Genomic DNA, 24,676 nt, shown 5'->3' with positions numbered 1-24,676 from the left:
ATGAAGTTGTCTTCAGATACTAGCTATATGTCCCAGAACAAGTCATTTACCCTCAGTTTCCTCAATTATAAAATGGATAGAGTAATATCATCTGCTTCCCACAGGATTCAAAAGGTAAAATAATAGGCAATTGGTGAAATCCATGGCTCAAAGGCTATTAGTATAAGACTTGCCTCATTGGTGGAGACTGATTTCTCCAGGTCTGTATGGGGGGCAGAATTAGCAAGAGATAGAGAGGAGAGATCTTGATCTTCTGACTTCCAACTTCAAAAGAGATATACATGATTCTAGATTTGCTGCAAAAGAGATCCCTAAAGGGAAAGAAAGACTCCAGAGGAAACTGCTTTGTAGAAAAACCAGTCTTGATCATGTTCTTATCCCTGGTTTACTATGCTAGAGATGTGAGGAAATTGTCCTTCAGCTTGAGATTTGGGATTCAATTTCTGTCTGTTTGCCTTTGCCTTGCTTTCTCTTGATCTGAGACATCTCTACCCTAATAGATGAGTTCATCCATGCTGTGTATCGTCTAGTTTATTCTTATCTGTGTTTTCCCTTTGATTTTCATTTGTTGTTGGCTTGAATAGTGTGTTTGCTCTTGGTTATATGTGAATATTTATGGAAATGGATATATAGCTTGGGCATTCCTTCCTGGTTAAAAGATAAGTATTAGGAGCTCACCTGGAGTCTGAAAATTATTTCCCCTAAACTAACAACTAACTAACTTAATAACTAAATAACTATGTCTTTAACCATTTTTGGAGGGGGGGAGGCAAATATAATTCTAGCCTAATACCTATTTCTCTAAGGACATCAGAATGTCCAGACTCTGATGCTGACCTCCTGTTCCCTTTTTGGTCAGAATCTGTTTCTTTTGGAGAAATATGTGCAGAGATTTTAGAGATATCTATTCATGCTTTCCTCCATATAAGTTACAACCAGACAGACCAACATGGACACACATAACCTAATACCACACACATACCTTCACACATGTGCAAACACATTCCCCCCCTAAAATAATGCAATCATTAAAGTGCTTTTATTAATGCTAGTGCAATTATTAGAAGAAAATGAAACTTTATTGACCCAAATATCATAGGTTTGTTTTTATACAATCAATACACCCCCCCCATTTTGCTGTTGAGTTTTTTGGTTTGTTTGGGTGAAGCATTAGGATTAAGTCTTGCCAAAGTCACTGCCAGTAGATATCAAGTATCTGAGGTTGGATTTGAACTCAGAGCTACCTGACTCAACAGTTGGTACTTTATCCACTGCACTATCTAACTGCCTCCACATCCTTTATTTTAAACATAAAGTAGTTCAGGATGATGAAAGTTAATTGACATGCTTAAGATTACATAGGAAGTGACAGAAACAGGGTTTAAATAAGAATCATCTAACCAGAATTTACTATTTCCTCCTTAAGCCTTCAGATTCATTACTCTCTTTTTCTGGTGATTTTTTTTTAACCTCTGTGCAAATTTTTTTCCCCAAATGTATTCTATATCCAAGTTTTATTCAGAGTTTAGATCTAAATTTTTCTACTGCCTTCTTAAAATCTCTATATGAATGTCCCAGGTGTACCTTGAACTCTCCTTACTCAAACCTGTACTCATTTCCTCCTCTAATCTGCCAATTTAATTCACTACTGGGATTGTTATCTAAAACCTTCTCAGCTCTGAAAGACCTAATGATATTTAAACCACTGACATAACCTTTGAAGATCTAGGATTAGATCTTACTCTAGTGGGTGGTTTACAGAGAAGTTTTAGCAGGTGATAAATGTCACATTTGAATATGTCATACTTTAAAACTTTTGAGTCCTCTTGATACTGAAGGAAGACTCTTACCTCAACACTTTTAAGATGTGTTTTTATAATGATACTGAAGACTATTTTGTCCATCCAATTGCAATGTAAAGTGAAGAGTTACAGAAATTATGGAGAACATTTTAGACTGTAACCAGTCACCTCCAATCCTAAAGTTCCTTTAGCAGGTTGGTTTTATTTTGCAATTTTCATCAGGGCTTAATTTAATATTACATTATGTTTTAGGAGTCAGTTACTCAGCAAGAATTTATTAAATGAAAGTTCTGTACCATACCCTGGGCATACCATACTGAGGAATTAAAAAAAAAAAAGGCTTAAAAGTCAGTCCTTGCTCTCATGGAGCTCACAGTCTAAATGGGGGAAATAACATTAAAATGACTATGTATAAACTAAATAAAAACAAGACAAAGAAGAGATTATCAACAGAGAATTTGGACTGTTATAAAAACTCAAAAGACTGAGAATCTCAATTATCTCTTTAAAGGTCTAGATACTAGGGTCATTCTTGAACTCTATCCTTCAGCAGATATTGGTCCTATTCTAGCCTTCAGAGGTGTAAAGAAAAATTATTTATTTTTATGTGTTTGTTTCTTTATGGGTCATTTATCTTATCAGATGTGGTATTTTGTGGTTAGCAGTTTTTTAGTACTAAGTATTTAATTAGTGGATATTTTAACCGTTCTGCATTTTATTTTGGATAACATATTCTAAATTGGTAATTTCTCCATGCTGCTTCTCATATGAAGATATGAAGGAACTTCTGTCACCTATAGAATCCAAATATTCACTTACTTGTGGTCATCTTCCCAATCACACCAACACAATGGGAATGTGCCACAACATGGCTGAAGCCAAGGTTTCCAGATGTTATTAAAAGTACTCAGCTGCTGTGGAACTGGTGTTAGTGTAGTCCAATGTTCTTCAACAGCATGTTCTACTCTTTCAATTATTGAACTAAATAGGGGTTCAGTGTCAGATGAAAGGGGGTTAGTCTCAGAAGGATCCCGTGAGAGATCAAACAGCAAGGGTGGGTCATGGTGACTTACACCCTTTCCAAAACATGAACAAATTCCTCTTCCATAGCAGGCACCAGAACCCTCTGGGTGGAATATTGGGGTCACATAATGCACTTTCCATACTGTACCACCTGAAAGAAGACAGAGTTTGAAAGTGAAATTCAGAGAGCATTTGATAATTTATTCTAGTCTGATTCCTGACATTATTTGAACCATTTAAAGATTTTCATTCAAATTTCAATACTTAAGAAGGGGAAGCATGATAGAGTTGAGTGATTCACAAATTCAGGAAGTTTGCTTTTAATTTTAATTTAATTCCAAGAGATACTAAAATGGTTTATCATTTCCTTCTTTAGCTCACTTTCCAGACAGGGAAACTGAGTAAATAATTTTCCCAAGATCACATAGCTAGTAAGTATCTGAGACCAGATTTAAACCCAGGAAGATTCAGCTTTCTTAACTCTAAGGCCAGGTTTATCTACTTTACCACCTAATCCTAAATCCAGGAAGATCTGGGTTCAAATCACATCTCTGATACCTACTCCCTACATTATGTTTGACAATAAATATACTTAGCTTCTCAGTGGTCTCAGACTATAAGTTAAAGAGAACATACTTGAATAGATAGAAGGGATTTCCTCATATCTCTATCCATGAAATTATAGGTTCAATGACCTAACCAGAATAGTTGATATATCAAGATCTCTAACTTTTCAAGTAAACAATTATTTTTGAAAAATTCTATATATCTTCTAAAGCTGATGCATCTGCTAAATTTTTAGAATTTTTAACATAGAACATCTACTTACTATCCTTTTGATGCCACCGAACTGCATGCAGATATGATTCACAATAATGAAACATGAACTCATGATCTGATTGCTGTACTTGCCCCTGAAGTAGAGGCATCAGATCATGGCCATCCACCACTCTGAGGGAGCAAAAACAGCAAGACTAGAAGTGAGCAGCACATTATGGTCAAACATGTCAATGCAGCGGCAAGGCATTACAGATAGAGTGCTAGACTTTTAGTTAGGTGGATATGGATTCAAATCATCCTACAGACACTTTCTAATTGTATGACCCTGGTCAAGTCACCTAACCTTGTTGGCTTCAGTTTGTTAATTGTTAATCTGTTAATTGAGTCAACTGCACTTATATCCTTTCCAGTTTTAAAGTTATGATTATATGACCTCACAGCCAAAATGCTTAATGTCTACTCATGAGGAAAAGAGAAAATAAAATATTAAAAATAACATATTTAAATAGCAACTGAGAGAAGGTGATGCAAGCATTTAAGGAAGTGATTCACATAATTTACCTTCAGTACCACTTTTGGTTAAAATACACTTCAGAGGTAATAGGGAAAAATGACCTAAATTATTTTATTCACATATTCTGAATATGATTCTTACTTTCCACTTAATTGAAAATTACTGGAGAGGATGTTTTTGTGTGTTTATGTATGTACATGAATACATATTCTTTGAAAGCAGGGCCTTTTGCTATTTTTTTTTATTCCCAGAAACTAGCAAGAAATCTTGAAAATGACAGGCAGTTAATATATTTGCTGAGTGGAGTTGCTTTAGTTTCTCTACACTCTACATTCTAGTTTACTCATCTGTAATGAGGAGTTTATTGACTCATAAGGTCCCCTCTGATTAGCAATAATACATAGAATTTATGTAGTTCTTTAAGATTTTCAGTGTATTTTGTAAATATTATCTAATAGAATGCTGGAATTTGTTGCTATTATCTCCATTTTACAGATGAAGAAACAGAGGTTAAGTTATTTGTCCAGTGTTACATAACTAGGTGAGGGTCTGAATTTAACTTGGGTCTTCTTGATTTTAAGGCAAGGGTCCTATTCACTATTTCACCTCACTGACTAAACAATGATTCTATTGAAGAATAAATCATTAGACTTGAATTTGATGTATGCTGGTGACTTAATCAGACTCATCAACCTCTAAAAATGTTTCATAAATTCCAGCAAATCTACAAAGTAGGTAAACATAGCTTTTCACCTCTCTCTTAAACATTAATTTAAATGTTGATATTCAATCACGTGAAGACAGTTTTTCATAAGTCAAAGTTAAGGCATGATGTTACTTTTGCAAATGATATGAAATGAATTGTACATAAAGATTTCTTTACCTATCTTGGGGCACTTCACCCCCTCCCAAATGAGCCACCGTTGGGTAGATATCCATCAGACTTGTGGGGTCATCTATCACACGACCTGCTGGTAAGACTTCAGGCCACCGAAATATGCCTGGGACCCGAATGCCACCATCCCAGCCTCCCATGCCTTTGCCTCCTTAGTTTAATTTAATAAAACAAAATTCATGATTAAAAAATTGGAAAAATGACAATGTTTATGAGCAAAATATCTTTCTTCTTTATTTTAAGAGCAATTTTATCACAATATTTGGTTTCTTTTGGGGAAGCAGCATTAAAAATATATATTATGAGGAGGAGATACTTGTTCAAACCAACCCTTTTTTTGACAAATGGTAATTTCAGTTTCCATTTGTTGATTCTCATACTTAAGACGCAAAAATGTTTTTCTAAGTAACAAGGTGATTCATTATTACTCTTACATTATTATTATTAGCTTGATTCCTTTTTCAGGATTATATTTTACATACTATGCTTGCATCTGCAACAAATATGAACTCAATTAAATTACAGAATAATAATTTATTAAGTTTTGTCTCTAGTCACTCTCTGACATATTATTTTCAGGATCAAATAGAAGATCTTTTATTAGATTTTTGAAGCCCTTCATATCCTGAATCCTTCTTACATTTCCAGTCTTCTGATATCTTATTCTCCTTCAAGTAGCCTCTGATCTAGTGTCTCTGATCTCCTTGCTATTTCTAGAACAAGATACTCCATCTTTCTACTCTGTGAACTTAAACAGACTGTTGCCTATGCCTGAAATCTCTACCCCCTCTTCTCTGTCTCTGTCTCTTGCTTCCCTGGTTTCCTGCAAGTCTCAATTAATATTCCAAATTCTTCGATTCTTTTCCTGATCCCTCTTAATGTTACTGCCTTCCCTCTGTGATGATCTCTAAATATTCTATATATAGTTGTTTACCTATTGTCTCCCCCATAATTTATGAACTCCCAAAGAGTATGACTTTTTTTTGCTTCTCTTTGTATTTTTAGTACTTAGCATAATGTCTTGACATATACTAGGCACTTAATAAATTATTATCTTAATTGCAGTACTTCCTTCTTTGTAGTTCTAGAAAAATTTTCATACAATCCACACATTTCTGTTTTATATTTACCTTCTTTCCCTTCATTTTTCTTTCACTTTTATTGTAATTGGTTCTTTTCTGTCTTCTAAGTATATTTGTGCATGCATTCCTCCCTGAATTTTTTCCATACATAATGAGAATTCTGTTGTTTCAGAATGTATTATTAGTGCTGGTAAGGAGCAGAAACTCATCATTCTCTCCTTTTCACATCATTTCTCCATCTGTTAAAGCTTTCTGTCTCTGTGTCTCACCTCTTTTAAAATAATATTTCAAAGTCTAGAATTTTTCAGTTTTTGTTCTGATGCAGTGACTTTTGTATTGAGTGTTATATCCTTCCTCTGTTTATTGTACATAAAACACCCTTATATAATTGACAAGGAGTATCTTTTTGCTACCTCTGTCTAAATATAGAATAATAAATCAGAGAGCACTGCATTGATTCCTTGAACAATTAAACAGATTAGGTTTATTAGAATTAGTTTATGCATTCTCTACAGACAAATTTCCCCATTCAAATGAGGGAACTGTGGAAAGCTGAGCAGATTGTTCTCCAACAGAAATGTATGTCTGATAATGAATTAATTTGAGAAGACTCACCTTTATAAATTCCATTCCAGCCACCATGCTGCTCACTTCCTATTTGAGACTCTAAGGACCCACCATTGTCAGAAGTAAAATAAACCAGAGTACTTTTGGTCAAACCTTCATTATTCAAAGTCTCAAGAATTTCACCTAAGAAAAAGGGTTATATTTGAGCTGGTTCGACAAAAAGAATATTATGTGGTTAAAAAAAATTCAGTAGAAATATAATGTTTCAGTGGAAACTTATTAGAAATAATTTATAGTTTTAAAGTTGTTAAACGATTATTATAAATAAGTGTCCCTGATTCAAGTCTATAATTATTAGTTTCTACTGACTCCTTTTGGAAAACTATCTCTATGAGGACTAATTTGCTTCTTGAAATTCAGAAATTAGTAAATAAAACTTTTTCCTGAAATTAAATCAGGTTAGTATAGAGAGGAAAAGAAGCAAACAAGAAAATAGCATCATATTTCTGGTCCAGTTCCATTCCAGAAATCAACTTTATGAACCTTATCTATTGAAAAAAAAAAACCTTTTAATTTTTCTTCAATTTCTCATTTTGTTTTTAAATTAAGCTATAGAAAAAAATTTTTTAATATTAACTAAATTTCGAGTTTGGGATAGCTAGTTAGGTGGCACAGTGCCAGACCTGATGTCAGAAAGGTTACATGAATTCAAATGTGGCCTCAGACACTGACTAGTTGTGTGACCCTGGTCAAGTTGCTTAACCCTATTTGTTTCAGTTTCCTCATCTATAAAATGACCTGGAGAAGGAACTGGAAAATCATTATCTTTGGCAAGTAAACTCCAAATTGGGTAAAGAAGAGTTAGACATGACTGAACAACCACAAGATTTTGATTTAACCAAAGTGATGGTATATTGCCCTGTGTTTCTATCATATATTAAAGATATAAGTATAATAAATCTAAGAAATGAATTTTATAGGTTAATATAGTCGATTGTGATTCATACTCAGGAAGAGTCATCCCAGGGAGTCAGGAAATTCTTTGTGGCTAGAAAGTGAAGGGGAGCCAGGGAGATATAGACCTAGAACTAATTGGAAACTAAATAACCTCATTTTAAAGAATGAGTGGATCAAGCAACAAATTATAGAAAGAATTAATTATTTCATCCTAGTTAATGACAATAATGAAACAATATACCAAAACCTATGGGATATACTCAAGGCAGCTGTTAGGGGATATATTATATCTTTAAATTCTTACAAGAATAAATTAGAGAAAGAACAAATTAAAAACACCAAATTAAATATCAAATTAGAAATTCTAAAAATTAAAGAAGAAATTAATAAAATCGAAAGCAAAAAAACTATTGAACTAATAAATAAAACCAAGAGCTGGTTTTATGAACAAAACAATAAAATTGATAAACCTCGTGTCAATTTGATTAAAAAAAGAAAGAAAACCAAATTACTAGTATCCCAAATGAAAAAGGTGAACTCACCACCAATGAAGAGGAAATTAAAGCAATAATTCAGAATTATTTTTCCCAACTCTACAAATAAATTTAACAATCTAAGTGAAATTGATGAATATTTACAAAAATATAAGTTTCCCAGATTAAATGAAGAAGAAATTAAAAATTAAATAACCCCTATCTCAGAAAAAGGAATTCAGCAAGTCATTATTGAACTCCCTACAAAAATTTCCAGGGCCAGATGATTCACAAGGGAATTCTATCAAACATTTAAGGAACAATTGGTTCCAATTCTATATAAACTCTTTGAAAAAACAGGTGAAGACAGAACTCTGCCTAAATCTTTCTATGACACCAATCTGGTACTGATATCTAAACCAGGAAGTGGTAAAACAGAGAAAGAAAATTATAGACCTATATCCCTGATGAATATAGATGCAAAAATCTTAAATAAATTCTTAGCAAAATAATTACAAGTTATCACTAGGACAATACATTATGATCAAATAGGATTTATCCTAGGAATGCAGGATGGGTTCAATATTAGCAAAACTGTTAGTATAATTAATTATATCAATAACATACCTATCAGAAATCATATGATCATATCAATAGATGCAGAAAAAACTTTTGACAAAATAGAACACCTGTTCCTTAGAATAATAAACAGTATCTATCTGAAACCATCAACAAGCGTTATATGCAACAAGGATAGGCTTGAGGCATTCCCAATAAGATCAGGGGTGAAATAAGGATGCCCTTTATCACGACTACTATTCAATATCATATTAGAAATGTTAGCCTCAGCAATAAGAGAAGAAAAAGAAATTGAAGGAATTAGAATAGGGAAGGAGGAGATAAAAACCCTCACTCTTTGCAGATGACATGATGGTATACCTAGAGAATCCCAAAAAGTCATTTAAAAACTACTAAAAATAATTAGTAACTTTAGCAAAGTCGCAGGATATAAAATAAACCCTCATGAATGCTCAGCATTTCTATATATGACTTGCAAGATACAGCAGAAAGAGCAATCCCATTAAAAGTAACCTCAGACAAAATAAAATACCTGGGAATCTACCTGCCAAGGCAGACTCAGAAACTTTTTGAAAACAATTACAAAACACTTCTCACACAAATAAAATCAGATTTAAATACCTGGGCAAACATTAACTGCTCATGGATAGGCCGATCTGATATAATAAAAATGACAATTCTACCAAAAATAAACTTTTTTAGTGCCCTACCAATCAAAATTCCAAAGAAATTACTTTAATGAGTTAGAAAAAATTATAAGTAAATTCATATGAGAAATAAAAAGTTAAGAATTTCCAGGGATTCAATGAAAAAAAAGTGCAAAAGAAGGTGGTTTAGCCTTACCAAATGTAAAATTATATTAGAAAGCATCAGTCATCAAAACTGTCTGATATTGCCTAAGAAATAGAGTTGTGGATCAGTGGAATACACTAGGTGCAATAGCAGGAAATGATTATAGTAATCTACTGTTTGATAAACCCAAAGAGTCCAACAATAAAAACTGTTGGGAAAATTGGAAGTTAGTATGGGAGAAACTTAGATTAGACCAACACCTCACACCCTACACCAAGATAAGATCCAAATGGATACAGGATTTGGACATAAAAAACAATATTTTAAGCAAACTAGAAGATCAAGGACTAGTTTACCTGTCAGATCTATGTAAAGGGAAGCAGTTTATGACTAAGGAAGAGATGGAGAACATCATTAAAAACAAACTAGATAATTTTGATTACATTAAATTAAAAAGCTTTTGCATAGACAAAACCACTGTAACCAAGATCAAAAGAAATGTAGTAAATGGGGAAACAATTGTTGCAACTAGTATTTCTGACAAAGGACTCAGTTCCAAAATATATAGAGAACTGAGTCAAATTATCAAAAAAAAAAACACAAGCCATTCCCCAATTGACAAATGGTCAAAGGATATGCAAAGGAATTTACAGCTGAGGAAATAAAAACAATCCATAGTTATATGAAAAATTGCTCCAAATCATTACTTATTAGAGAAATGCAAAGTAAAGCATCTCTGAGATACCACCTCACACCTCTCAGTCTGGCCAATATGACCGAAAGGATAATGATCATTGTTGGAAGGGTTGCAGGAAATCTGGGACACTAATACATTGTTGGTGGAGCTGTAAACTCATCCAACCTTTCTGGAGAGTAATTTGGAATTATGCCCAAAGGGCAATAAAAATGTGCATACCCTTTGACCCAGCAATCCCACTACTAGGTCTAATCCCTGAAGAGATGATGAAAAAGGGGTTTCTAGGTGGCGCAGTGGATAGAGCACCGGCCCTAGAGTCAGGAGTACCTGATTTCATATCCGGCCTCAGACACTTAATAATTACCTAGCTGTGTGGTCTTGGGCAAGTCACTTAACCCCATTTGCCTTTCAAAAACCTTAAGAAAAAGAGATGATGAAAAAGGGTAAAAACATCACTTGTACAAAAATATTTATAGCAGCTTTGTTTACGGTGGCAAAGAATTGGAAATTAAATGAATTTCCTTCAACTGGGGAATGGCTTAACAAGCTGTGGTATATGTATGGAACACTATTGTTCTATTAGAAACCAGGAAGGATGGGAATTCAGAGAAGCCTGGAAGGATTTGCATGAACCGATGCTGAGTGAGATGAGCAGAATCAGAAAAACATTGTACCCCCTAACTGCAACATGGGGGTGATGATCAACCTTGATGGACTTGCTCATTCTATCAGTGCAACAACCAGGGACAATTTTGGGCTATCTGCAATGGAGAATACAATCTGTATCCAGAGAAAGAAATATGGACTCTGAACAAGACCAAAGACTATTACCTTCAAATTAGGAAAAAAAGAACTGTTATCTTATTATATAATTTTACTATCTCATACTTTATTTTTCTTCCTTAAGGATATGATTTCTCTGTCATCACATTCAACTGAGATCAATGTATATACTATGGAAACAATGTAAAGACTAACAGAATGCCTTCTGTGAGGGGTGGGGGGTGGGAAGCAAGAATGGGAGAAAATTGTAAAACTCAAAATAAATAAAATTTTTCTTAAAAAAAAAAGAACATGAATGGGAGGCCGAGATGGTGAGAATACATGGAAGGGTAGTTCCAGTAGATGCCAATCATGCTCAAAAGACAAAAAAAACACCAGTCATGTGTACTGCTCTTTTGGTTATTGTTTTCTTTTTGGGGCAATGGGGCTAAGTAACTTGCCCAAGATCATATAGCTAGTGAGTATTAAGTGTCTGAGTCAAAACTCAGGTGTTCTTGACTCTAGGGCCGGTGCTGTATTGACTGTATCACTTAGCTGATCCCATTTATGTCATACCAGGTGTTAAATAAGCACTACCCTTGGAGTATGTACAGTGGACTCTACAACTACTATACCAGGAGTTAGCTACTCTTTAAACATCACTTCTGTTCTGCCCACCCTAGAAATATATTTGAGCAAGGTTCTGCCCAGACTTGTGCTGTTTTTCTTACTCCACTCCCAGCCAGCTGCTTCCCTTCCCTTTCCTTCCCTTTCCTTCCCTTTCCTTCCCTTTCCTTCCCTTTCCTTTCCTTTCCTAAATTGGATCCACATTCTCTCGCTCCATACAGTTGGATCAATGTGGTCCCAGTTCCATGGGACTGGATCTATGTTGATCTAAGTTTCCTTTCCTTTCTCTTTTTCCTTTTTAAATTGACTATCGCCTTTGTTAATCTTCCCTAGCCATCTTTTCTTTGCTTAACTACATTACTTTTTTTAGAAACCCACTCTCTTTAAATTGTTAAAATTCCTAAACTTGATTCCTATGTGACCACTATCTCATTAGGAATCTCTCCCTTCAATTCACAGTGGTGCTAAAACTCATATCTACCTTCTCTAAAGGACCTAACTTGTAAACTTTTTTTACTAGTTGATGGATTTTTTTATGGTAACTTCTGTAACCTGTGAATTAAAGTCTAAACCTCTCAACTCCCTGAATCAGAGATTGGTGAACTTGATCAAACAACCCTCGCCTGTATTCTCCCCACCCCAGTTGATCCAGCAACATTTTTGACATACCTGTGTATCCCTCTCTGTAGCAACAAAAAACACTTTCCAGTTCCACTGAAATAGGGCTTCTACCTCCACAATTATTGAAACTGCACTTTTGTTTCTGGAAAAGAGATCCAAACTCAGGACAAAGTCCTTTTCCACACTTACATTATAAAAGAGGACCACCTACAGGAAACAAACCAGGGGCCATGGGCTTCACACTAAATAGCAAACATCTAGTCCAACCTTGAGAAAGAAAAGTACTTATCCATTCCCTCCTCATTTTATTCATTCAATGCAGATTTACTGATTAAGTACAAAGTCATAGAATTCTAAAAGTCCCCTGAAGAGTGGGAAAACATAGGTATTTTTAATCTGAGGCACATTTCAGGGCATCTGCAAACTTGGATGAGAAAAAAAATAAATGTTTGCATTCTCAAATCAATCAATAATCATTTATTAAATACTATTATGTGACAGTTGACTAGGTTAAAACCCTGGGGAAATTGAGTATTTCCTTTAATTATGAAGTAGACAATAAAATTATTCTGAGGAGTCCATACAGTTCAAAATTATGGGGCCTCTATTTTAGAAGTTTTTTAGGTTGATCAAAAGCAACTAAATTAGAATCTTTTTTGAGACAACTAATGCAGTGGAAAGAAATTGTATTGAGACTCAGGAGTTTTGTATTCTAGTCTAGACTCTATAGCAAATTAGCTGGATAATCTTGGGAAAACCCTGTCCTTTCTCTGGTTCAGTTTCTCCTGCTCCTAAACTATTTGAGCCTAAGGTTCATTTGAGTTTTGACATTTTACTGTTCTGAGACCAGAGTCTCAGTCTATGGGAAAATCAAAGTCCCAAAGCAGGGATCTGCATGGGTGGTTCAGGTCTAGGGCTCTCCCCTTGGGGGAGGGGGGAACACTGAACAAAACTTGAAAACTGATACAACCTTAAAGGTGAAATTTTCAACTTAGTTTGCACCCAGGGAATAGGACCTGAGGTTTCTATAACTTTATTGCCTGATGACTATAGACTGCTTTTTTCTTTTGATTATTTTCCCTCCTCTCTAAGCTCATTCCTATATTCTTTAGGGTTTTGAGAAGAAACAAACTTTCTCCTTCAGGAAAAGGAAATGTATGCTTGTTTTTCTGAAGCATAAAGGCCTGTCTTCTTTTTGAAAAAACACTCATTTGTAAAAAGTGGAGAGCGTTGTTTCCACAATTTCAGAACAGTTAGCTGTTAGAGAAGTATTGAATATTTGCTTGTTCAAATCTAATTGATCTGTTCCTACTCAGCCTTCTAGATCAAAAGCTAATCTTGCAGGCTGCTTCTTAAAAAACAACTCAAAACACCTAAAAGGAAGCATAAATTAAACAAAACAAAAACAAACAAAAATTAAACCAAAGGCATAAATAGCCACATCATCTTCAAGAAGGGCCCACCCTGGGTCCTCTTTTCTCCCAGACCTTACCAGTTCCCATGAATTTAATTATTATTTCTCTGCTGATGATTCTCAGATTTACCTTTCCTGTCCTAACCTCTTTGTTGATTTCTACTCTGTCCTTTCCAACTGCTATTCAGAAATCTCAAACTGGATATCCAGTTGTTAAAAGAAATATTTTTTTTTGGCCTGACCCTGGCCATTAACAGGCAGTCAGGAAATATAATAAAAGGGAGTCTGTTGGTATCAAGCTGTTTTGGGGTCAGTCCTTCAAATTCAGATTCCAGCCTGCTTTTAAAAATAGTAATAGAACAATTTAACTAAAAGGGTAAAGTAATACTGATTGGAATATATTTTAATTAAGAAGTGTGAGAAGCATATCAATCTAATTGAGTGAGAAACTCTGGGACCTGCACCCTATTCTGACTAGCAATTTTTTTCTTTTTCTTTCCCTCCCCTCCCCTCCCCTTCCCTTTTACCCAGGGCCTCCTGACTCCAGGGCTGCTACTCTTTCAATGTGCCACCTAATAGCCCTTCTGACTAGGAATTTCTAATCATCCCCTACCGCTACTGTAAACTCCTGGAATCTCTGCTGTGATATGCCCCAGGTTCTGAACAGAGCTAGTTTCAAGGACACTTCTACAACCCTTCTTTTTCTGTAACTTAGTTATTCAGTTAACCCTATGGGTGACCCTGGCTAGGGATACAGTCAGTACTGGAAAAATAAAGCAAAAGTTGAAGTTTAATATCAATTTTCCTGGAGGGTATAGCTTATCTTCAAGCCAATGTATCCTTTTTAATGTTTAATGTCTAGCATTTCTTTTGTGTGTAGGAAATAATACCTATCACATACTGATTCATAGTGAATACTGAATACTTTCATTTTTAAGGGAGAACTTAAACACTACATAAAAGATAAGCTCTATTAAGTCATCTCAAGAGCATTGAGTATTTACTGACTAAAGAGTAAGAGGAAAAAAGGTTCCCAACTCCTCTGCTTAGAGATTCTAGATTCCTCATAGAATTGAATACCATTAGACCAGTAAAAGGACTTCCACAATTTAAAGAATTGTCTTCCTTGCTTCCTATGAGCCCTGTGAGGCAGAATTGTTTAGAGAAAGAAGGATCAAGTGGGAATCAAGACATTTGGATTCACATTCTATACCAAAATAAGGTCAAAACGAATACAGGATTTAGACATACAGGGTGACACCATTGATAAATTTTAATTGACCAAGAAATACTATCTATCAGATCCATGGAAAGAGAATAAATTTATGACCAAATAAAAATTAGAGTACATCATAAACTGCAAAATGAATGGTTTTAACTATATTAAATTAAAAAGGTTTTGTACTAATAAAATCAATGCTGCTAAAATTAGAAGGAAAGCAGAAAGCTGGGAAACAATCTTCACAACTAAGGGTTTTTATAAAGGTCTCATTTCTTAAATATAGAGAGAATTACACCAAATTTATAAGGTTGCAAGTCATTCCCCAGTTTATAAATGGTCAGAGGGTATGAATAGTTTTCAAATGAAGAAATTAAAGCTATATATATAATCATATGAAAAAAATCCTCTAAGTCACTATTGATGAGAAAAATGCAAATTAAACCAACTATGAGGTATTACCCCATACCTCTCAGATTAGCCAAGATTTAAAAAAAGGAAAATGATAAATGTTGGAGACATTGTGGGAGGACTGGGACATTAATACATTGCTGGTTGAGTTGTGAACAAATCCAGCCATTTTGGAAAACAATATGGAACTATTCCCAAAGAGCAATAAAATGTTCATTCCCTTTGACCCAGCAATTCCAATTCTATATCTAGAAGAAATTATGAAAAAATAGGAAAGTTCCACATGTTCTAAAATATTCATAGCAGTTCTTTTTGTAGTGGCAAAGAATTGGAAATGGAGGGGATGCCCATCATTGGAGAATGGCTAAATAAGTTATAGTACATAAATACTACAGAATATTATTGTTCTATGAGAAACCATAAATGGTCAGACTCTAGAGAAGCATGGAATGAGTGACAGTATCTGATGCTGAGAGAAGAGCAGAACAAGAGAACAATGTACACATTAACATCATGAGATGATCAACCTTGAAGGAAACAGCTCCTCTCAGCAGTTCAGAGAGCTCAGAAAACCGCATTAAACCAACTATGGACAAAAATATTATCCTCATTTAGAGGAAGAAAAACAAAACAAAACAAAATTTAAAAAAAAAACCCTTCCAAATCTGATGAACACTTTATAAAAATTATTTCTTATGTATCTCTTTCCCTTAATCCTAATGACTAATCTGTAAACATGTTTATCAAAAATATTTATATAGGATTATAAGTGAGGGGAAGAGGGTGAAAAAGGATGGTGGAAGGAAATTTTGTAACTTAAAGATATACATGTCCATATGGATGAAAATAAATAAAAATAAATTTAAAAAAAAGACATTTGGATTCTAACTCTTTCTCTACAACAAACTAGCAAGTGTTTGGGGGGGCTTGAACTCTCTGGAAAACAATTTCTTTATAAAACGAGATCTCTAAAGTCTTTTCTAGCTCTAATATTTTCTATAATTTTAATTTCATAATTCAGTAAGTATACAATTGATGCAGTTAAGATATTGTGATTGGAAACAAATTTTGTGGAAGGCCATAGCAAAACATACTTTGCTTTATCTTAAATCCTGTCAAATTACTTTCCCAAATCTGTCTTCCTTTTCACCTAGAAAAACCTTCTTGAAAAATTGTTATGAATCTTCCCATTTACTCATCTCTTAGACCTAGCAACTTCCACACTAAAGGATCATAACTCTTGGAACATATTTTGCAGAAAATAAGAGTTAGGATTGTCTAACAATAACTTACCTATCAAATTAAAATATAGTCTTGAATGAAAAAAATGAACATTTGACAAAGTGACTTTCTAGTACTTGTGAAAAAAAGAACAGAGCTCAATGAAAAATTCAATATAAAAGACCCGAGAAGAAATATAAGAAAAACATTAAAGATTAATTATAAGGGACTTCTTAAGGTAAAACTTTATTTTCTTATATATGAAAATGTTATAAGTATTTTTAAGACTATCTTTATTTCTGTGGTAATTTGAAAGTAAAATTGGGACTGAGTTGTAAATGATGGGGTGATTCTAAAAAACAAAATTGGGTAGGAAAAGGTAAAAAAGGTGCAATTATTTCATAATGCTGGGCATGAAAGGAAAAACTGATTCAGAGGAAGCAGGTGGAGGGTGAAGAGTTGATAAAATTAGAACTTTACTCTCATTGGATCTTTGTTAAAGAGAGAACAGCATATACATCTAAAAAAATAAAAGTCTTCTAAACTTATAAAGAAATAAAAGGATTATGGAACTGGAGAATGGAGGGACTTTTAGAAGGATAGGTATTGAGATTTAGGAGGGTAGGTGAAGATGGTAAGAGAGAGGCTCTTATTCCCTTTTACATGAGGGTGGGAAGAATAAGGAATTGGAGAGAAGAGAGTATAAGGTAATATTGAGGAAGTAAAAAAGAGATGTTAAGACAGATATGAGGGAGCAAATATATGATGGAAATTCAAAAATAATGACTGTAACTTTGAATGTGAATGGGATGAACTCACCCTTAAGATAGAAACAATTTGTTGCTTACAAGGAATGAATGTAAGAATGAGAGATAGGGGTAGAGTAGAATTTACTTGTTAATGCAAAAAATGTAGTTAAGGCTAAATAGATTTAATTAAAAGAGATGAACAGGGTAATTACATTTTCTTGAAAGGTACTATGAATAATTAAATAATATCAATATGAAAGTTAAATGCATCAAGTATCTTAGTATCACTATGAGTGAAGATAATAGTACTATAATAATGGGGAACTTTAAGCTTCCCTTCTCAGAACTAGATAAATCTAATCTAAAAATAAGTAAGAAAGAAGTTAAGGAAACAAATAGAGTTCTAGATAAGCTATATATGATAGATGTATGGAGAGAATTGAATGAAAACACATTTCTCTCAGAAGTTTATGCCCATTTAAAAAATTGACCATATATAAAAATTTTAAAGTTAAAAACAGAAAAGCAGAAATGAAAAACATATTTTTCAGGTAATAGTGGCATAAAATTATATTTAATAAGGTACAGTGGAAGCACAGATTAAAAACTAATGGAAAATTAAACAACTTAATCTTAAAAAATGAATGAAATAAAGAACAAATCATTGAAACAAGCAATTTTAATAAAGAAGGTGACAATAATAAGACAACATATCAAAATCTATGGGATCTAGCAAGAACAGTGATCAGAGGAAACAATTACCTAGCTGTGTGGCCCTGGGCAAGCCACTTAACCCCATTTGCCTTGCAAAAACCTAAAAAAAAATAAAATAAAATAAAAATAGAAAGAATGATCAAGGAATTAGTTATGCAATTTGAAAAACTATAAAAAGAACAACTAAAAATCTTCACTTAAACAGTAAATTGCAAATTCTAAAAATTAATGGTGAGATTAATAAAGTTGGGTATAAAACAAATACCCATTGATGCTAAGCAAAGGGAGCAGAACCAATATGCACATTAACAATAACATTGTGAGATGATCAACCTTGATAGAAGCAGCTCCTTCCAGCAGTTCAGAGAGCTAGGACAACCATATTAGACTGGCTATGGACAATGCTATCCCCATCTAGAGGAAGAAAAACAAAACAAAACAAACTCCTGTTTTCCTGCAACTCCTTAAGTCTTTCCTTACCAAAGATACATGAAGTCTCTACTCTTGACACTCACACTACAGATCCCACCAAGAAAAGGTGAAGATTAATAGAAGTTTTCAACTGCAGACATCATGGAAGATCTTCATTGAAGGTCTGTCTCTTTGGGGAGAAAAGGGAAGAAAAGTCCAGGAGGCAGGAGAGTGGGGGAAAGCCAGCAGGAGGCTTTTAGCCACAGTGCAGTATAGTTCCCGACAGCTTAACAATAGCAGAGGTCCTGGCAGTTGGATATTAAGCCAGCAGGCAGGATCCCAGCTGCAAACAAAGTCTGAACTCTGAAAACACCAAGATAAAAACCAGGTATGGGTCAGGAACAATCCTCTGTTAGGTCAGAACCTGGACATAAAGGAGGGGAAAAAATAAAAAACCTCTGCATAGGCAAGGCCTGGACTGCATAGGCAACATCTTGTCCAACCACAAGTCAGGGATCAGACCCCAGACCCAGCAAAATAAAAGCTTGTAGCTAAACTCCATATACCCCAGGAGCATAACTACAACAAAGATGAGCAAAATAGCAAAAAGAGGGCTCACTATAGAAAAAATACTTCACAGATAGAGCGGAATATTCTTTCTTAAGAGTTAATATTCCTAGTGAAGTCCTCTCAGGGTTAAAAATCATTAAAAAAAAGACAATTACCCTTAGACTATTCTTAGAAGAGGGAGAAAGGCCTTGCATTCCCAGTCAGACATCTTCCTGATTCTTCTAGGGAGAGAAACAGTGGACTATTCCCAGAAAGACCTTACATTGATTCTGTTAGGGAGGGAAATAGTGGAATACTTCCAGAGAAGAGACCTTGCGGTCTTAGTTAGCCACCTGCTTGATAATGGATTGTGAGAATAGTAGCCTGCCTTCTCTTGTTTGAAAAGTACTAAACTAAAGAGATAGTAGGTTCCTTAGAAGACCTTGCATACTCAGACATTAATTCATTTAACAGAAGGTCATTAGAAATCTTCTTCTGGTACCCTCAACATCTGGATGATGAGGTAATATTTCATGAAAACCTTTTATTCTTTTCTTTGTTGCTAGGTAGATCTTTTGCATAAAGATTGTAATTCTGAAAACCTTAACTTGACTGTCATCTCGGGGGAACTCCTTGAGCTTCACTACTTTTGTGAGACTTGGGAGTATGCCCCTTTCTCGAGAAAAGCCAGAATAAACTTTCTTTTTTGCTCAGAGAAGGCTCTATTTTTTTAAGTGGATTTTTATCCTACATAAAGATGACAGCAATTTCATGTCTGAAGAAGAAAGCTCTGAAGCATCACTCACAGAAGTGTCAAAACAGTCTATAAAATGGACTCAAATACAAAAGCTCATGGAAGAACTTAAATAATTTAAAAACCAAAGAAGAGAGGAAGAAGAAAAATAGAAAAAAAGAGTTAAAATCATGCAGGAAAATTGTGAAAAGTTGACCAAAGAATTCAACACCTTTAAAATGGAAACACAAAAGATAATTGAAGAAAAAGAATCCTAAAAACTAGAATCAAACAGTTAGAAACCAATGAATCTACAAGACTACAAGATTCCATTAAACAAAATAAAAAGGCTAAAAAAACTGAAGAAAATGTAAAGTACCTACTAGGGAAAATAAATGACCTGGAAAACAGATCCAAGAAAGATAATCTATGAATCACTGGACAACTAGAAAGCCTGGACCAATAAAAGAACCTGGAAAACATCATGCAGGAAATTATAAGGGAAAACATTCCCAATCTACTAGAACAATATAACAATTGAAAGAATCCATAGATCACCTCCAGAAAGAGACCCCCCAGGATAAAACCTCCTAGGGCTGTAATAGCCAAATTCTAGAACCCTAAAATAAAAAAGAGAATATTGCAAACAGCAAAAAGAAAACAATTCAAATACAAAGGAAACACAATCAGACTAACACCAGACCTATCAGCCTCTTCACTGAAGTATCATAAGAAATGGAATAATTGAGGACCTGGGATTACAACTCAGAATGTACAAACGACCCTGCAAAATTCAGCATATATTGTTAGGGGGGAAAAGATGGATGTTCGATGAAATACAGGACTTCTAGAATTTTCTGACACAGAGACCAGAACTGAACAGAGAATTCAATTGCCAAATACATGACTGAAGAATTACATAAAAAAGGTAAATGAAAAGGGGACTGAAAAAAACAAAACTGTTTTAAAACAAATGTTGGTCCCTAAAAGGGAAGATATAAAATTTTAATTCATTATAACTTTACTACTAAGGATAATTAGAGAGTAGAATATAATTGAAGAGAATGAACCTAAGGGATATAGGTTGAAAAGGTCCAAGATCACATCACTTTGAGATAAAAATCTCTGGAAAAAAAAAGCAGGAGTGTCAACTATAACTTAAGTATCTACTTATACTCTAATTGGCTTTAATCACAAGGTGCTGAGCACCTTCATCATAACCTGAGACAGTGTCTCTATTACTTTACAATTATTTGTAAATTTGTAAAATTTGTAAAAAATTTGTAAAAAAATCTGGGGCAGCGATTATAATCTCAAAGTAAAAGGAAAAATCAATCTCAATAAAAGGGATAAGGAAGGAAACTACATCTTTTTAAAAGGCACTATTGGAAACAAAGCTATACACTACCAATTATTTGTAAAGTCCTCAGTGAGACCTCCAGAGCTTCCCAGTACTTAAGAGATCTTCAAGAAACTTTCAGTTAAATAGATTAGTATGCTTCACTTAACAAGGCATTAAGTACCTTGGGTGGATTGGGGGGTAAAGTGGGAGAGACAAAGGGCCTTGGTTCCCTTAACAAGGTGCTAAGTACCTTGAATGGGAGGTGGGGAGGTAAAGTGGGAAAGAAAATAGGTCGGGGAAGGAGCACAGAGTTCAAGAAATTATAGGAATTTGGAGGATACTTTGGCTTGTGAAGAGGATTGAAAGATACTTGAAAAAAAGGGTAAAGTAAAAAATGATTATAATTATAATTTGATGCAATTTGAGTCAATGCTGCTTATCAAACAATCAAGTAAATAATCTGTAATGATATCTTGATAACAATGGCAGTTATCAAGCAATCAAGAACTGTGATTAATGAACCTAAGAAAATTAGAGCACCAAGGGAAGAGGTACAAAGATTGATAATTTTAGAGGGAAAGAAGGGAGAATATGAATGTTGTGTAAATTCTATTCCATAGATTTAGCCCAAGGGGGCTCTAGGAAAGGGGAAAATAAAGTAAGAAGTGACTGATAAAGGGGAAAGGAAGATATAAGTGAAAATAAACTGAAATTTAAATTTTTAAAAGAAAAATCAAAGAGGAAAAGTAGTAAAATTTTCATGAGAAGGAATAAGAAAAGCACCTATAAAAGCATATATTTATATATAAATATAAATGGAGAAAAATAGCATAGAGGGAAATACAGAATTAGTAATCTTAACTGTAAATGTGAGTGGGATGAACTGTCCAATAAAACATAAACAGATAGCAGAATGGATTAAAAACCAGAATTGTACAATATGTTGTTTACAAGAAACACATTTGAAGCAGAGAGATACACACAGGGTAAAGGTAAAAGGTTGCGGCAAAATATATTGTGCCTCAGCTGAAGAAAAAAAAATCTGGGGTAGTGATTATAATCTCAAAGTAAAAGGAAAAATCAATCTCATTAAAAGGGATAAGGAAGGAAACTACATCTTTTTAAAAGGCACTATTGGAAACGAAGCTATACACTACCAAACATCTATGCACTTAGTGGGATAGCTTCCAGAGTCCTGGAAGAAAAGTTGAGTGAGTTACAAGGAGAAATAGGCAGCAAAACTTTAATAATGGGAGACCTCAATCTCCCTCTCTCAGAACTAGATAAATCTAACAACAAAATAAACAAGAAGGAAGTTAAAAAGGTGAATGAAATCTTAGACAACTTAGATATAATAGATCTCTAGAGGAAACTTGATGGAGACAGAAAAGAATACACCTTTTTCTCAGCAGTACATGGCACCTTCACCAAAATTAACCATGTACTAGGGCACAAAATCTTTAAAATCAAATGCAGAAAGGCATAAATAATAAATACACACTTCTCAGATCATGATACAATAAAAATTACATGTAATAAAGGGTCAGGGAAATAAACCAAGAACTAATTGGAAATTAAATAACTATCTTAAATAATAAGTGGCTCAAACAGCAAATAGCAGAAATAATCAATAATTATATCTAAGAAAATGATAATAATGAGACATCATACCAAAATTTATGGGATGTAGCCAAGGCAATTTTGAGGGGAAACTTTATATCTCTGTCTATTTGAATAAAATAATAGAGAAAGAGGAGATTAATGAATTGGGTATGCAACTAAAAAGGCTAGAAAAAGAACAAATTAAACATCCCCAATTAAATACCAAACTAGAAATTTTGAAAAGCAAGGCAGAAATTGATAAAATAGCAAAAAACCATTGATCTCATAAATAAATCTGAGTTGGTTTTATGAAAAAACCAATAAAATAAGGGGGTGGCTAGGTTGTGCAGTGGATAGAGCACCGGCCCTGGAGTCAGGAGTACCTGGGTTCAAATCCAGTCTCAGACACTTAGTAATTACCTAGCTGTGTGGCCTTGGGCAAGCCACTTACCTCCATTTGCCTTGCAAAAACCTAAAAAAAACCCCCCAATAATATAGACAAACCACTGGGTTAATCTGATTTTTAAAAAAAAGAGAAAAGATAACTAAAATAACCAGTATCAAAAATGAAAAGGGAGAACTAACCACCAATGAGGAAGAAATTAAAGAAATAATTCATAGCTACTTTGCCAAACTGTATTCCAATAAATTGGATAACTTGAGTGAAATGGATGAATATTTACAAAAATACAAACAGCTCAGTTTAACAGAAGAGGAAATAAATTACTTAAATAACCCCATTTCAGAAAAAAGAAATTGAAACCATTAATAAACTCATTGATCTCTGGCTTCTATTCCTAATATTTATGTGAAACAACTCTAAAAATTATGAATTAGAAAAATGATAATTGTTAAGTGGCATATATATATAATACACATATTTTATATATTATATATATATATTTTTTTTTTCAGAGAGAGAGAGAGAGAGAGAGAGAGAAAAAAGAAGAGAAGAGAGAGAGGAGAGTTTAATAGACTTGCTCTTCATGTAGAGTAGACAATGTTACAAGGGGACAACTTTTTTCCTTTTCCAGTGTTTCTCTACCCTAATGACCATTTTAAGCACAAAAAGATATACCAAAAGGTGGGTAATTTCATGTATTTCATATTCAAATAAGAACAATAAAAAGGTATCCAAAACTATATTACATTACTCACATTAAGCACACATATGCTTTTCAAGGGAAAGCAGCTATGTGATCATAGTAGCCAATGTTGGAACATACACAGAACCAAAGCTCATTTTACTTATTCTAACTCTTTTTTTTCCAAGTAGAGGTCAAAATGATTTTCCTAAAGAAAAGGTTTACTATGTCACTGCCTTGTTCAAGATGTTCTGTTTATGTTGTTACATAAGGACATAAACAAAAAGTCCTCTTCTGTTTAGAATGTAATATCCTTTGCAATGACTTCTAGCACATCACTCAAGATTAATTTCACAATGCTCTCTCCCATGTACTTTGTAAACCAACTTTAATGACTTACTATTTCCCTTTTTTTAAAGGTTTTTGCAAGGCAATGGGATTAAGTGGCTTGCCCAAGGCCACACAACAGGTAATTATTAAGTGTCTGAGGTCAGATTTGAATTCAGGTAATCCTGACTCCAGGGCATATGCTCTATCCACTGTACCACCTAGACTCCCCCAATGACCTACTTTCTATCTAGTATACAAATCAATTCATCTCTTACTCAGTTGATTTTATTTTGGCTAAACCCATATTTGGAATGTTTGATGCCCTTCACCTCTTTATGCAGTCCTTAGCTTTCTTCAAGGCATAATTAATATTTACATGGTTATTTGATGAATACACTCTGATTATATTACCTGTTCATATGATTAAAATGATACATTTACATAATATCTGATTCTATTAATATAATAGAGGCAGCTTGAAGCATTGGACCTCAAGTCAGGAAGACAAGTTCAAATTCTGCCTCAGAAACTTACTAGTGGACTCCAGCAAGTCTCTTCACCTTGCTTTATTTCCTCATCTATAAAATATTATCAGGATCATATAAAATAATATGTATAAAGTGATTGCAAAATTTAAGACTATGTCAATGTTAGTTGTTATAATTATTAAAACTACTAATTCAGGAATGTGCTGGAGCACATTTTAGTTTAGTAGAACTATTTAA

General features: G+C 34.0%; 1 protein-coding gene across 4 annotated transcripts in view; it reads right to left on the bottom strand.

Annotated features, from left to right (window-relative positions):
• Nucleotides 1–1,063: 1,063 nt before the first annotated feature.
• Nucleotides 1,064–24,676, bottom strand: part of LOC141506665 (arylsulfatase L-like) — a 49,535-nt gene continuing 25,922 nt past the window's right edge. For all 4 annotated transcript variants that reach the window (XM_074213621.1, XM_074213623.1, XM_074213620.1 and 1 more), the window contains exons 8-11: nt 6,712–6,846; nt 5,003–5,165; nt 3,655–3,776; nt 1,064–2,976 (exon numbers count right to left, since the gene is read on the bottom strand). In XM_074213621.1, the coding sequence (XP_074069722.1) occupies nt 2,618–2,976; nt 3,655–3,776; nt 5,003–5,165; nt 6,712–6,846 (779 nt within the window). In that variant the 3' untranslated portion in view covers nt 1,064–2,617. The remainder of the gene's footprint in view (nt 2,977–3,654; nt 3,777–5,002; nt 5,166–6,711; nt 6,847–24,676) is intronic.

This window comes from Macrotis lagotis, chromosome 1 (genome assembly GCF_037893015.1).
Source record: "Macrotis lagotis isolate mMagLag1 chromosome 1, bilby.v1.9.chrom.fasta, whole genome shotgun sequence".
Taxonomy (NCBI): domain Eukaryota; kingdom Metazoa; phylum Chordata; class Mammalia; order Peramelemorphia; family Peramelidae; genus Macrotis; species Macrotis lagotis.
This window is presented reverse-complemented; position numbering and strand designations above follow the sequence as displayed.